This window comes from Hippoglossus hippoglossus, chromosome 21 (genome assembly GCF_009819705.1).
Source record: "Hippoglossus hippoglossus isolate fHipHip1 chromosome 21, fHipHip1.pri, whole genome shotgun sequence".
NCBI classification, from domain to species: domain Eukaryota; kingdom Metazoa; phylum Chordata; class Actinopteri; order Pleuronectiformes; family Pleuronectidae; genus Hippoglossus; species Hippoglossus hippoglossus.
In genome coordinates, this window is record NC_047171.1 from 19180500 (window position 1) to 19195349 (window position 14850).

General features: G+C 39.0%; 3 protein-coding genes across 6 annotated transcripts; 1 reads left to right on the forward strand and 2 right to left on the reverse strand.

The window, feature by feature from the left end:
* Nucleotides 1-1485: 1485 nt before the first annotated feature.
* On the reverse strand, nucleotides 1486-4502 carry si:ch211-214p13.8 (B- and T-lymphocyte attenuator). Of its 2 annotated transcripts, none has more exons than XM_034575320.1 (6): nucleotides 4384-4502; nucleotides 3371-3706; nucleotides 3248-3286; nucleotides 3041-3169; nucleotides 2926-2951; nucleotides 1486-2622 (listed from the first exon to the last, which is right to left on the reverse strand). In XM_034575320.1, the coding sequence occupies exons 1-6, from the start codon at nucleotides 4457-4459 to the stop codon at nucleotides 2344-2346; spliced, it is 885 nt and encodes a 294-aa protein (XP_034431211.1). In that variant the 5' UTR covers nucleotides 4460-4502; the 3' UTR covers nucleotides 1486-2343. The 2 variants fall into 2 exon arrangements, with proteins under 2 accessions (XP_034431211.1, XP_034431210.1); XM_034575319.1 differs by having other exon boundaries at nucleotides 2920-2951.
* Nucleotides 4503-6238: 1736 nt separating this feature from the next.
* si:ch211-214p13.7 lies at nucleotides 6239-7867 on the forward strand. The gene is made up of 4 exons (XM_034575325.1): nucleotides 6239-6390; nucleotides 6912-6931; nucleotides 7007-7029; nucleotides 7499-7867. Exons 1-4 carry the CDS (start codon nucleotides 6371-6373, stop codon nucleotides 7685-7687), a joined length of 252 nt encoding a protein of 83 aa, XP_034431216.1. The 5' UTR covers nucleotides 6239-6370; the 3' UTR covers nucleotides 7688-7867.
* A 1641-nt stretch (nucleotides 7868-9508) lies between these two features.
* On the reverse strand, nucleotides 9509-14152 carry si:ch211-214p13.9 (cell surface glycoprotein CD200 receptor 1). 3 transcript variants are annotated; one of them, XM_034575322.1, is made up of 8 exons: nucleotides 13812-14152; nucleotides 12877-12912; nucleotides 11934-12239; nucleotides 11175-11438; nucleotides 10987-11080; nucleotides 10854-10896; nucleotides 10696-10751; nucleotides 9509-10623 (listed from the first exon to the last, which is right to left on the reverse strand). In XM_034575322.1, the coding sequence occupies exons 1-8, from the start codon at nucleotides 13870-13872 to the stop codon at nucleotides 10620-10622; spliced, it is 864 nt and encodes a 287-aa protein (XP_034431213.1). In that variant the 5' UTR covers nucleotides 13873-14152; the 3' UTR covers nucleotides 9509-10619. The 3 variants fall into 3 exon arrangements, with proteins under 3 accessions (XP_034431213.1, XP_034431212.1, XP_034431214.1); XM_034575321.1 differs by having other exon boundaries at nucleotides 9509-10751; XM_034575323.1 differs by lacking the exon at nucleotides 12877-12912 and having other exon boundaries at nucleotides 9509-10751.
* Between the last annotated feature and the right edge of the window lie 698 nt (nucleotides 14153-14850).

A 14850-nucleotide genomic window follows, 5' to 3' on the forward strand; every position in this document is an offset into this window, starting at 1 on the left:
TTTTTAACATCATGCCAACCTATTACTATTTTGGCTCGGCTTTTAAAGAACATCAAAGTCATCTGTGCTGTGCAACACCTGCCAGCCAGATGCTCATTTTTTTCAATTGAAGGCCCTTTTTATCCTCAGCCAGGCGGGTTATGGTGGACGAGGCAGAGCACCCACACACACACACACACACACACACACACGTTGTGCTCACACATAGTGCTTACTGCTCTGTCAGCTCTGTTCTGATGTGTTCATAAGCTCTGAGATAACACAGAATATTTGTTAGTAATGTTAGATTGTATTTGTAATATAAATACATATCAGATTACAACAGCAGAGTGGACTTAACTAACTAAACTAAGTTCGTCAGGAGGTTTTGAAGCTGTCAATCAGATCATGTCTGTAAGTCTCTTTGTATGTGGGTCCGGACTGGGGAAGAGGGTATAAGTTGTGAAACAACACATGATATGTGCTATAAATCATTATTTCATGCCTTATATCAATTTATTTGCAGGAATGTGTATGAGGACTTCTATCAACATCTAGCCAACAGCCAAAAAGACTCTGCCTAGTTTTTGGTTTACTGGTAGGTGATAAATAAATATGTGGGGGTCGGACCCTGGAAAATGAAAAGGCAATGCCACAGTATTGAACATTTTATTTTTTTAAATGGAGACACCAACTAATTTTGTGTGTTTGTGTAAACAGCGACTGGTGACTCAGGGCCTTTGTGGTGCACCAAGCAGTTGACACATCTTTCGGCATGTGCTTGATGTGTTTTTTTAGAAAATGCACGTGCATAGGATGTCAGGGCTGTCCCAAACAAAGCAAGACCACAAGTGTTTGTGCTAACAAACACTTGTGCTTCTCTGCACAGCTCATTCAATGATTGTTAAGCTGGACGCTGCAGACTCAGTCCACACACTCTCTGACTGACCCCAAGCTCGATCATATCAGGCCTGTCTCTAACACGGCCTTCACACATGCCTCCACGCTGTCTATCTCTGAACCAGAGCTTTGTTCACAAGAGAAAGAAGTGTGTGTGTGTGTGTGTGTGTGTGTGTGTGTGTGTGTGTGTGTGTGTGTGTGTGTGTGTGTGTGTGTGTGTGTGTGTGTGTGTGTGTGTGTGTGTGTGTGTGTGTGTGTGTGTGTGTGCTTCACCACTGCTTCCGTATATGTTTGTGGGGATGTATCAGCTTCCTTAAAACAATAATTTTGTATGCTTATGTTTTATTTATTTATTTATTTGAGACAAAAAAATATACAGAAAATCCACTGGACTTATTTTAAAGCCTCTACCTCAATAATGTTGACATAAAAAAAATATATATATACAAATTTAGCATGCAGAAAACAATATGATATTAATAACAATGTGTTTGATAAAAACAATAATACCAATATAAAAGCACCTATATGACTGTGGTTCCCAACACAGGGGTCTGGCCCCTCCTCAGGGTCCCAAGATTGATTGGAAGTGGTCAGGAGATCATTTAATGTTTAGAAAGAAGTAAATCTACCTCTGATCTAATGATATTACTTGTATGCAAATTAGCCTTTTTTATAGTAAACTTCTGAATATCCTTCAAATTTAACATCCTGAGAGAAAATCGAGCATCATTTGTAACAAGGGGTTGCAGGTCTAGATTTGTATCAAGGGCTCACATGGGAACCAGTGTTCGACTGTGACATATTGTCTTAAGTTGGTTTTGGAAAATTGCTTGTCGTTCCTCCCCTCTCTTTGTTTTCTGGAATCCACCAAGGAGCTATTTGTCTGTCTTCTACGCAATTTTCCTCATCTGTGAGATGGATGCTGATGATGATGATGATGCTGGACTCGTACATCTTTTTGTTGTTTCACAGACCAGATTGCTCTTTCTCAAAAATATTCAGATCTCCAGTGAAATGGAGGAATGAAGGAATGCAAAAATAAATCTGAAAATCTGCTGCCTTGGAAACAACTTGCACTCGTCACAGATCAGCCCGAAGGATCATATTCAAATGCTGAGATATTATTTTTTAATACCAACCACTGACCAAAGCTTTGGCCGACAGGGTCACATCAGGTAAAAAAAGAAAAAGCTCTTCAAGTCCTGTAAATGAAATGAAAGAGGGGGGAACAATACTATAAAAAGACACAAATAATAAAAAGCAGCATCAGCTGGAACAAATGTGAGGATCAGAGAGCAAATAAAACACAGCTTCTGCTTTGTTGTAGCATCTGCGTGACCACAAGCCTCCTCCATCCACCTCCTCTACAGTGACCGTGTAACCTCTGCCTGTTCCACCACACCATGCTCTACTTGTGACTACATGTTTCCATCCATGTGTCTATAATCAATAAAAAAACATTTAGGAAACATTGACAGCAGCATACTGAGGGGCTTTATCTTCTTCAGAGGCAGCGTGCTGCTTACTGACAGGTCTCCCAGCCTGTGTATGGTCGACGGTGGCGTACACGGCACAGAGAGATGCTTTACGCTCATCTGCGGCCTTCGCCAAAGGCTGGTTCCCATTGGTGATCAGGTAAGGTGGTGTCCCTGGAGAGTGGATGTCGCTTGGAACAAACATGACGGGAGAGGATGGAGCGCTCCACATGGGCAGGTCCGGTATCGTACGAGTGGATGTTTCCTGTGACACCAGATCAAGATTAGTTGAGACAAGGAAATGCTCCTCATTGACTCAATTAGCCTGTTATAATCCAGACCAGCCTCCACCACACACTGCACAGACAGTGGAGCACCGTTTCCAAAAGACTCTTACAACTTGACTTTTATCCATCTATCCATCTATCCATCTATCCATCTATCCATCTATCTATCTATCTATCTATCTATCCATCTATCTATCTATCTATCCATCTATTTGTCTACGAGAACAGAACATGGTGATGTACAGTATTCCTTTAAATTAGCACTATCACATTACCTTCCCCTTCGTTGACTTGTGGGTCAGTATTTCTGTGAAGAAGACAAATAACAAATTGTTTAAAAAAATCCAATCTTTTTACGGTCCAATCCAAAATGTGAACACGCGTTAATGTTCTTACGTTTCCAGCCGTAAGAACTCAGGAGGGTAAATGCCGATAATGTGAAAACCACAAGAGCGATGCCAGCACAGATGTAGAAGTAGGGCAGCCAGGCCTCAGCCTCATCACCAGGAGCGGACAGTGGCTCAACTACAAAAGAAGAACCAGATCAATAAGCCTGTATTGATTCAAATATATTTATAATGACTAATAATTTAAGTTTCTTACCAGCAACTTTGTGAGTTGACTCAGCCTCCTTATGTTTGTCTTATCGGAGTGATAGAATAAAATTAACAATTATGACATATTACATGTATTTAATGGCAATGAAGGAAAAAAATGTACCAATACCTGAAACTGAGATGTTGATGGTGTGACTGATTTCCTCAAATCCGTATCCTTTTAAATCACATCTGTACAGGCCACCATCTTGAGCAGAAATCCATTTGAAAGTTAAAATGGAGACCAGTTCATTCTTCGCATTGTCGTCTCTCTGTCTTATTTCCACATTCTGTGTGTTTCTGATCCGTTCACAGATGTTTGTGTCCAGTATTTTACACCAGCTGACGTTCACTGACTTTCCACAGTGTTTGACGGGACAGCTGATCGTCACAGGCTGGTGTGGCGCTCTCTTCAGCGCCGTGCCTCTCCGCACCATCAGCCCAACTCGACATGAAGGAAACAAGCCTGAAATTCAACAAAATGAGAAAAAGGAAAAATGATTTACTTTGAACAAAATTGAATCACCTCCAAAAAACAAATATTATTACAATTACCATATTACTTTTTTATCTTTTTTTTCTTCTTATATAATTAAACAGCCGCATATTTAACGTTTTACCGGTTTTATCATTTTAATTTTTAGTCTTCTATTTATTTTCTATATGATAATGCCTCTTTACAAATATATTTGCCTTGTCTTATTATTGTGTATTGTCAAAAAGACTAAACCCAAACATTATACCATTACAGTTGGCCAACAATTTATAAAGATATATATAAGATACATTTTTCAATATGTATTTCAAACTATGTCAAAATTATAGAATTTGTAGAACTTTAAAATAATTAAATTTCAATAGACAATAATTTCTGTCTCATTAGCACGTGGTAAGATTATTGTACTATTTTGACTGACATACTGAGAAAAAATACTTTATTTATTATTTGTATTTAGTTATTTGTTGTTACCCCTTTATTTCCCGAGTTTTTGTCCTGTTCTGTTGTACTTATGTACAGGTAACCAACAGGTATTCTTTATATACCTCAAACCTTTGATGATTACATGAAATCCCTATCGCTACATTTTCTTTTAGCCGATTAATAACTGTAGTCTAATATTTGAAATATACCCTCAGACTTACCTTCAGTTCTTCCATAGATGGGAACCAATATGTAAAAGATCATCAGATAAGTGTATGAGGTTCTGTCCATGTTCATAACCTGAAACTTCACGAATGACTTTAATCTGCAGCGACTGCGGGGGCTCTAGAAAGTTCACTCACCACTTCCTGACCGCCCACGTACCTTCTTCCTAAGACCATCGTGCAATCGAGTTTTTCGTGAGGTTATGAAGCAACGGTTTCCGATGTGTATGTGTGAAAAAAATTGTTTTATCTTTGTGCTTCTGTAATGAACCACTTTATCCAGATTTATACAAATAACCTCACAACAAACACTGAGACGTGTAGTTTTGATCTCTACAGTCAGGGGGGGGGGGGGGGGGGGGGGGGGGGGTCACAAGTGTAATGTGTAGAGATTCAGTATCTCAACAACACAATTCATTGTACCTAAAATGGCTCAGGTAATCAATGGAGCCCGGCAGGAAGTTGAAACTAAGACTTTGACCTTTGGTGCATGTATGTTGAATTTCAACCATATATGAAGTCTTGAAAACAGTTTACATTAGTCAGCAGAGTGCATTGGAGTTCACCTCAATGTCTTCATAAAATAATAAGACGTCCAAACTGTGCAAACACGTGTCGCTCGCTCACATGAAGAATTAATCAAAAGAGTGAATAGACAAGAAGCTGTGCTGGGGCCTGGATCGATAATGTTCAGTCTTTAAAACTCTACGGCAGTCATTTGTTTTCCTCACAGTCGATTCACATCCCCTGCATCATTTTGTGTTTTATCACCTGATCGTGGATGTTGTACACTGACGCTGTAAAAACAAGGTGGGGTGATTGTGTTTCTTTCCTTCAGTAATACCAACAGATGTGTAAGTTGTCAGTCACATTTCTATTGTAGAAAGTCTTTGTGGTATGTGAATCAGACTTTTCCAACAGCGCCCTCCAGTGTAGAATAAAGAGCCTGCAAATGAATGCCTATGTGGAATTGATCAAATCTTTCTTGAAGACATAATGTATGACAGCTGACCTCAACTGCTCCAGCTCAGTGGATCGTCCTCATATTGAGCTGCTTTTCCCCTCTGAAACCTCTGAAACCTCTGAAACCTCCAAAACGGATTTGACTACACTGTGCACATCACAACAGTGTCTAAATGATCATGATAACCACTGCCCCCACTGAGGTCTATTTTTGGCTGTTGACTAAGACGTGGTTTGTAAAGTAAACTGGACTTTAAATGAAAGTGAAGAGAGATCCGCGACTTCCTTATTTTCTCTCTTCAAGATGCGTTTCAATTTGCACAATCATGCAAGTAGAACATTAAAGCAGCGAGAGTTCTCCTCGTCTCGATCTTCCATTTGCCCAAATACAGCTTCCGTCAATGCACATGTTTTTTCAGATACCTGCTACTAATAGTTCTGCCACTGACATGCAAAAGGAAAGAGGAAGGCAACGTCAATTGAAATTAGATTTCAGAATAGAAACGTTTTACCTTATATCTTAAATATATTTAATGCATGCATTTGTGTGTGTGTGTGTGTGTGTGTGTGTGTGTGTGTGTGTGTGTGTGCGTGTGTGCGTGTGTGTGCGTGTGTGCATGTGTGCGTGCGTGCGTGTGTTTGTGTGGAAATAAGGAAATAAAAAAAGCTGTCTCAACTTACTCACACACTCTCTCTCTCTCTCTCTCTCTCTCTCTCTTTCTCACTCTCTCGCTCTCTCTCTCTTTCTCACTCTCTCTCTCTCTCTCTCTCTCTCTCTCTCTCTCTTTCTCACACACACTCTCTCTCTTTGTTTCTCTCTCTCTCTCTTTCTCTCTCTCACTCTCTCTCTCTCTCTCTCTCACTCTCTCTCTCTCCCTCTCTCTCTTTACTGTGGCCTGTGTGCTCTCAGTCAGTTGCGGCACTGAATAGATCAGTGATATCAGTGTGTGCTACGGTGCCAGGCTAACGGTTATTCTCAAGCACAGGCACCTGCTGACAAATACAGTGTGAGCGACTCATCATGGGAAACTGCACCTCAAGGTAAGTCATCATCCTCAAAGAATCACACACACACACACACACACACACACACACACACACACACACACACACACACAGTAACATAGACCACTTTCACATAACATTTCACTGTATGCTAATTACCCTCTACAGCTTCACAGATGGTTCACAAGTATTGTGGGTAAGACCAATCATTTGATGTGAATTTGATGTTCCATGTCTGTTAGTCAGTGGCATAGACAGTTGTAGACAAGTTGCGCAAAGTGTTTCCTGTTCCAGCGCGCGCTGTCATCTGTTGAGCTGTCAAGGAAACACTGCTGTGGTCTAAATGCTACACAACTGAAAAGCAGATGGTTTTTTAGGTTGTTTCTATTTCATGATATAAAAGTCAACAATACCAGATAAATAATAATTTTAACATTGCCAGTCTTTTAAATAAATGTATCACACACTAATGGATTTTATTGTTCTTTTCTTCATTTTGTGTTAACTTGACTCTGTCCTTCTTGGGTTCTTATAATTTCATATTGTTTAATTTCCAGGACAAAGAAGAAAAGAAAAGGTAAAACTACACTTATAACAGCATTTGTTTGCACATGTGTTTGTTTTATTTACACATTTTCATTTCCTCTTTCAGATGAGTCTGCACCAGATGATAAGGTACATGAGCCCACTGCAATGCAGAGTTAATAATTCATTGGAGCATGAATCTTTACAGTTATCAGCTGCAGCTTTTCATAGGACACAGTGTGTTTCTGTGCTTTTATGATGAACCAGAAAGAGGTAAAGCCACATCAGATTTGTATACTGGGTTCTTCAATTCACAGGAAGTTATAACAAACTATTTGTGGAGATGGATTTCAGAAAGTATAAAAAAGCATGTTCATCCAAACTTGATAAACACGAGGTGCCTGACAGAAGTGACGAAAATCAGAAGACCAGAATGTCTGCACACCAGTTAATGCATCCAAAAACATATTTATTTTACCTCCCAGGTAGGTTAGTTGTAATTGATTTAATTATGTATTAATTTCCCCTGACGTCTCTGCTTTGGAGGTAACACAGATACATTTGTGAGAGCGTTCACATTTATCATCTTGCTCTGTGGGTTTTCTTTATCTCTTGACAGCCTGTCGAGGATGTGACGTACGCCTCGATTGACCACAGCACTGCCAAAGGACCGAGAACATCCAGAGCTGTAAGTGACAACGACTGTGACTATGCCACAGTTCAGGTCCCGGCAGCACTGCAACCTCAACCTGAGTGTGGGTCCTCATCCAAAGACGAATGTGCAGATGATTATGTGCTGATGGGCTGAATATGAAGTTCATTTGCACCATTGAAGGATGGAGAACTGGCAGATAATATCATACACTTGCAGTCTGCTGTTTGAAATCAGACATTTCCAGTTGAACTGATCAAATCTTGATTTTCCATGAAGAAAATGTGACAAAATGAAAAAACGAAACCCTTCATATCCAACAGCAGCTGTAGAAAAGTACCCCCTGACATGTTTCCCTTCACTTCTGAGGGAACCTGACGTCTGCATTCACCTGTAGTGTTTCTTTCTCAAGAAGAGAAATGTGTCTTGCCTCTTCACAGCAGAAACCCAACCTAAGGAGAACGTGAAACTATGAACCCCTGACTTCCGAAAACATGAACTAAATATCAGGAAGCACTAAGTCAGAGTCGTACTCGAGGACCTAAAGATGCAAAAGGATTAATCGGTTCTGGGCCATGTGTGTGTGTGTGTGTGTTTGTTATAGTCAGAATTACTGCACATCACCTAGAAAAATATATTAAAAGTTAAGAATCTTTTCATGTTTTTGTCTGAATTCCTGCAGCATTGTAACATTAGCACATGATCTAAGAGTAATAAATCAAAGAAAACTGAAAATGGTGTGGAATAAAAAAAACATAAACCCATAAATAATACCATTTATTCTGGAGGGGTTTCAAGTGGAACTGGAGCCAATCAGGTTGCAAGCGTGTCGCAGGGCGGACATACAGAGACAAAAATTCACATTCACACCTACAGTCAATAAGAATCTCCAATCAACCTAAGCCCAGTCTGCATGTCTTTAAACTGTGGGAGGGAACAGAGTGACCTCGGCCAAAGCAATAATAAGAAATAAGGTATTTCTCAAAAAAACTGCATGTCCAAAAGCTGCTATTCACAGAACCTGAAAAACTAAGTTGAGGTCATGCTCTTTTAAATACTCGGATTGAGCAGATACAGGTTTGATCTTCATCACAGTCTCAAACATTTACTCCCCCTTTAACCAAAGTTTCAGTTACGCTCAGATCTCAAATGTTTGCACAATAAATTGGCAAAAAACAAATCAATGATGACAAACATGTAGTGTTGATAAAATGTACACATTTCAAATCATTTTTAATTAAATAGTGCTTCCAATACTGCTACTATTGCACACCGCTTAAACATAATACATCTTATCTGAGACCTTGTTTTTATTTTTTGTTTGTTTATTATTTGTATGTGTGTGCATAGACCACATTTTTGTCTAAGCCTGTATCTCATTGGATAATTTATATGTTTGAAAGCAATATGAAGTGATAGATTAAGTGAACAGTTGTAATTGACTGAAATTTGTCTTTGTTTCATTGTGGTTTTATTGATTTTTTAAAGTTTACTAAGTTACAATTTTGTTTGTTTATTCTGCTGCATTAATCACCTGCATTTATGAAAATATCTGAAACATTGCAGAGCAGTGGTCTCTTCGACTTACAGCCAAACCACAAGTAAGATTATTTGCTACATTTCATAGAGAGACAATTATGTATTTACTAGATTAATAATTTTTTAAATAAAGTTCAGCTGGAATTAAATATGAGGCAGATCAAGTTGGTATTTTCTAATGTTTAGGCCCAGGGTTCAGTGTGTGGAATTTAGTGACCTCTTGTGGTGAAGTTGCATGTTGCAGTTGAGAGAGAACCTGTGGTCGCCTTCAGTTGTCATAAAAACTCAAAAGGTGTAGTTTGTCCAGTCTGGGCTACTGTAAAAAACATGGCGGCCTCCATAGAGAGGACCCGCTCCCGATGTAAATATGAAGTATGTAAATATAAAGAGCCCATTCTAGGGTAAAGACAACAACAATTTAGAATTTAGATGAAACACACTAGTGAAAACATCACTAGGATTATTCTACCAATAGATCCCTTTCACCTAAATCTTACACGCTGAACCTTTAAGAAAGTATCTTCCCATTATGAACAGGAGGAGGGATCAGAGCCGGTTCAGAGCAGGTTCACTCAACATACTGACAAGGCTATTGCTTGAAACCTGCACATCTGCAGACCTGACCAATAAACAGTTGAAAATGTAAGCGTTTATTATTAGCATTATTTATATAATGTAATGTAATGTTATTTAGACCATCCTAATATGGACTGTGATACAGTGTGAGAACATGACTGTGTTGTGTTCATGTTCTGATCTCCACAGTAGGTGGCAGAAGAGTTCCCTTTTCTGATTTCCCCCTCAGGCCCCATAATCCTTTTATTTAGAGGACATGCAAAAATGACACGAGGATATGGAAGCATATTTCATCTTGTAAGTCAAAATAATGAGAAACCTTCTCAAAATAATGACTTACCAACTCAAATCAATGACTTAGGCTACTATCTCAAAATAGCCACTGTGAAAGGTGTGGACTGCTTTTCACACTGCACCACCACTGTAAAGTAAAAATGTATTCTGACAAAACAAGCACAACTTGTACTTGTTAACTTGTTCTGAATAGTTTAGTAGTTATATTACTTCTGCTGAGCGCAGCTGAAATTACATCAATGTGTGTGTAAGTATTATAATATATTATACATTGACAGATGAATACTTCCCACATTATCTTGATATAGTTGTTTCACTGAACTACATGAGTGTCCTCTACTTAAAAATATCTGTCTCTGTTAATCTACAGATTATTATCTAATTATCTATTATCTAAATTAACATCTAATTACAGCTCCTGTATTTCATCAGCAACATCAAGCGTGTGTAGTTCTGTAGTCTGTCACATCCGACTGAAGAGTTAAGTTAAAAGTTATTAATAATATTTTCCATGAGGCCCACACACAGAGTAGTGGGAAAGACATGAGGTGCATCCCCTGTTCCATCAGTCGAGTGTTAGTCAGAACGGAGCTGAGAGGCTCTGCTCTCTCCTCGAAAGACTAAATCCTCCTTCCATAACCTTCTCCACCACCTCTCGTTTTTCTCATCCTTCAGTCCCTCAAAAAGAGCCACGTGCATTGAAGTGTATGATGCATGTGCAGGATGTGAACAAATGTGCAGCTCAGTTATAGATAGAGTTCACACGTTGAACATAGCTGGCATAAGGCTCCACCTCCTCCACTTCCTCTATCTGAAAAACAAAGCACAAAACAACAGTGGCGTCATGAACAAAACTTCACGTTGTACAAAATCTAAATCACAGGGTGAGTGAGTTACAGAAGAAATGACCCACCGTTGGAGATTTGGATGGTGATGAGTCACACTGGTGGCATCGCCTTTCCAAAAAGGTGCACACACAAACCATCAGTGACTCAATACAAAAACTCGTCATTGCAATTAATTTATCATCAAATGAAACTTCTTACCTCAACATTAGGATTTTCTTTTGCGCAAAAATGGCAAATCCCACTAAAAGCACACTGACTACCACACCAGTAAGAATGAGCCACCAAGGAAAATCTAAAATAAAAGAAAATATCAAACTTTTATTCATAATCTGATAGACACTAACTCGATGCTTCTGTAATTTTTTTCTCTTGCGGTGCAGCCTGACCTTTACTGAGCTTTGCCACCAGAGTCTTCTCCTTTTCCCAGGATGGGTGGCTGAAAGCACAGGTCAGGTTCTTTGTGTCCGTGCCCTTGTCGAGCTCCAGACGACTTTCCACTGTAATCAATCCATCTGACTCAAGAGTCTCCACAGACAGCGAGTCTCTGCTGTGACTCCAGCTGATGTTGGCGGCGGGTTTTCCTCTTTCAGCTTTGCACACTGCCACCATCTTGTCCCCGTGCTCTATCCAGGCTGACAATGTGGGAGGAACTGAGCCAGGGGAGACAGAAGAATTGCAAAAGTTAAACTCATACATAAACATAGACATCAAACACACATGTTTTATTTATAAATTTAACTTTGTTTAATCAAATCTCAAAACACTCAACCTGATAGAAAACATAAATGTGACCCTTTACATTGAACTTATGCAATAAAGGTAAATGGGAATTTTATATGTAATTGGATAAGTCAACATTTAACGCAGCATTATTTTGTAATTTCAATGTTTACAATTAATAAACTAGAATATCACTCAGTAGAGCTCATGCCTCCGCCAAGGCCCAACAGTGCCCTTAAGAATCCACATTAAAATTCACCAGATCCGGATTTTTATTTGGATCTGCACCAAATTGCACGCACTCCAAGATCCATGAATCAACCTCTGAGACATCAATAAAAATGTTGAGAAGATCTCAAAATAATAAAGATAGTGACAAAAAGATCCTAGAACTGTTGTGTGATCCTTCACCTCTCCAGTCCTACCTGTGATGGCCACGTTGATCTCATAGTCCTCCTTTCCCCCGTTGTAAACAAAGTTACACTTGTAGACCCCCACGTCAGTGGCGGAGAAGTTAGGGATGTGCAGGTACGACTGAGCCCTGGACGTGTTCCTGAGAGACTTGCCATCTTTGCAGGTGTCTTCGCCCCTCCCTTCGTTGCTGAAGGAGACCTTACATATTTTGTTTGTCAGCATCATGTCCCAAATCACATAGATCGTCTGTGCCCACGTCCTGTTGCTGCAGTTCAAGTTCACATTACTGCCTGAGTTGAACGTTAGATTTCTGATAACTGGAGAAAAGGGGTCAAAGAAAATAGTTTCATTCATTTTGCACAGAGAGGTGCAGTGACTTGTAAATTATATGGTTTGTATTTATTCTATCATTAACAAATTTACACAGTACGCATGATCTTAACTGTAAAGTATATAAAAATACATAAATTATGAACATTCTGCAGCAATATCCAACACCACTTAGTAAACTGTAGCATGGGATAAAAACACACGTATCAAATACATCATATAATTTTTTTCAAACAAATTTGGATTAAATGTGTGAAATGGAAATTTGTATCTGAAATCGTCTTTCAAAATTAAATGATACATGTCTAACAAATCCAGATTTTTAAGAATAGTTTCACTTAGTGAAGAGTGTTTTTTCAAAGTGGTCGAACATGTGGTCCAGACTCTAATAATAATATTTCATTCAGATTTCACTTCTTTTGAAAATAAACTCAAAATAATGACTTTCTACTTCAGAAGTAACTTATGTCAAAGTATCTTCTCGTTCATTCAGTTTATTCAACCCCGAAAAAAGTGGGTTAATGACAAAAGCGGGTGCTTAAATGTTTATTATATGTTCGATCAGTTGTCTCGTTTAACGTTTCATTGAAATACCTGGAGAGGAAATTAAGAAAAAGAGTTTACCATAAGTGCTGGTCACATTGGTGCTTTGATTAGTTCCTGAGAGAGACAATCGTGAACGTTAGTAAAAAGATTAGTAGAACAGTGTGTGAGCATTCAATCAGCACAGCAACAGTCGTTAATTAGATATTAGTTGGTTTATTAGTCAGTTAGGGTGTGACTGTAAATAACAAACAGTTATGAGAGAAATTTATATTTGCTTTTGTAATGGAATTGTGAAATCTCAGAGAGGAAAAAGGTAAACTTATAAAACAGCATAATGTTACTGCCATTGTCGTCTTCCTCTCGTCTGAACAAGCTCAGGAATTCACCGTTGTTATTTTAAACCCGTGGATTGGAACAATTCTGTGTTTATTGGTTACTGTTAACTGCAGGTTGTTGTGGAGGCCTGAGACCTGTTTGTTTTTCTGATGGGGGTGAGCACATACAGAGTGGAACAGCAAAACCACAGAAATCTCTTCCTCACCAGCCACAGACCCCACAGTGGAGGAACAAAAAGACGATCTGAAATCATGATTTCCTCTAAAGGTGCTGCTTGTTCATTCAGACAATGTGGTGCTAATCCTGTAAGTCTTCCTTACACCTCCATGCATGTGCTTTCCACTGGGCTGTGAGTCATAGCAATAACAAAAATCTCAGAGCAAGTACATTTACATTTACACTCAGTGGAAAAACCTTTTACTACTTTTCCAAATGTTACCAACATGCCACAAATTATTAAAGTTAAACTAATAGGAGGATAACTACAGTTACATTACAGGTAGGGACAATACATTCATACAATATACTAACATGCTGTATAAAGTACCTCAAATGACACACTTGTAAAAAAAGAGAGTACATTTCTCAATAAAAATCATGTTTACATCTGAAGCCTGAATTTCATCAAGACCTTAGAGTATCAAGTATATGGAAGTAAATTGGGTTTATGATCTAACCTGGCTCATGGCTCCACGCTGCAGGTACCAAGAGGAAAACTGTGGCAAAAATCAACATCATGTTCCTCGTCTCCTGCAGACGTCAGGTTCCTCCGTGACGTTACTTCACTCCAGTAAGAGAAGCATCAAGTCTGATCCTCCACTTAATCCTCAGGTTTTTTTAATTGTCTCCACATTAACATCAAATGGCCTTTAACGGTTTCTCCTTCAGCCTCTTCATCTCATCCAGACTAAGTGAAAAACAGTGATGGCCCTCATGTTCAAGAAATGTAAATGGAGAATATGACTTATAAATCCCTCCCTCCTTTTTTTACTCTACCCCTCTCTCCAACCCGCTTGCCACACAATCATCTGCCCTTTTTCCCCCCCGACACAGGATGTCTTCTGATAAGACAAGACACCAGTTTCCTTTCTTTGTCACATGATCACCCTCTTTGAAAGCATGTACCCAACGTTATGAAGCAGGTATAAAGTGTAAATGAAAAAATGAATTAAAGAAAAGATTCTACTGAAGGCATGATGTTCAGTTTATGAACATCAGTCAAATAAACACCTCTCAAAAAAACTATAAAACAAAAAATCGAATTAAATGTCCCGATGGTTGTAATATTCAAGTTTTAAACATCAGCTGAATGAAAATGAAATAAAATAAAGTCAAATAAAAGGCATATCATAAAGTTCATGTTGAGGAAGACACAACTTGTGATACTGCAATGCCAGTGAAATCTGTCCTGCTGAGTAAGCAGAGATGCAAACTGTTGGTCGTGGGCTTGTGTAAGAGCCTGCTGAGGTTTGACAGATAACCCAGATGCAGAGTTTTTCATGTGTGCTGCTCATGAAGCGTCAACGTGGGTGCAGGTTTTGTTGCTCCATCCCCGGCTTGCAGATCAGTAATAGTAGATATGTGTTTGTGTCTGTGGTTATGCGGTTCATGAACATATCTCAATGCGTAATAATAACTGTCATAACAAAGAACGGATGTGGAATCTTTCTTTTTTCCATTTTCTTCTTTTCTTCTCTCGCTGCCCATGTCAGAATG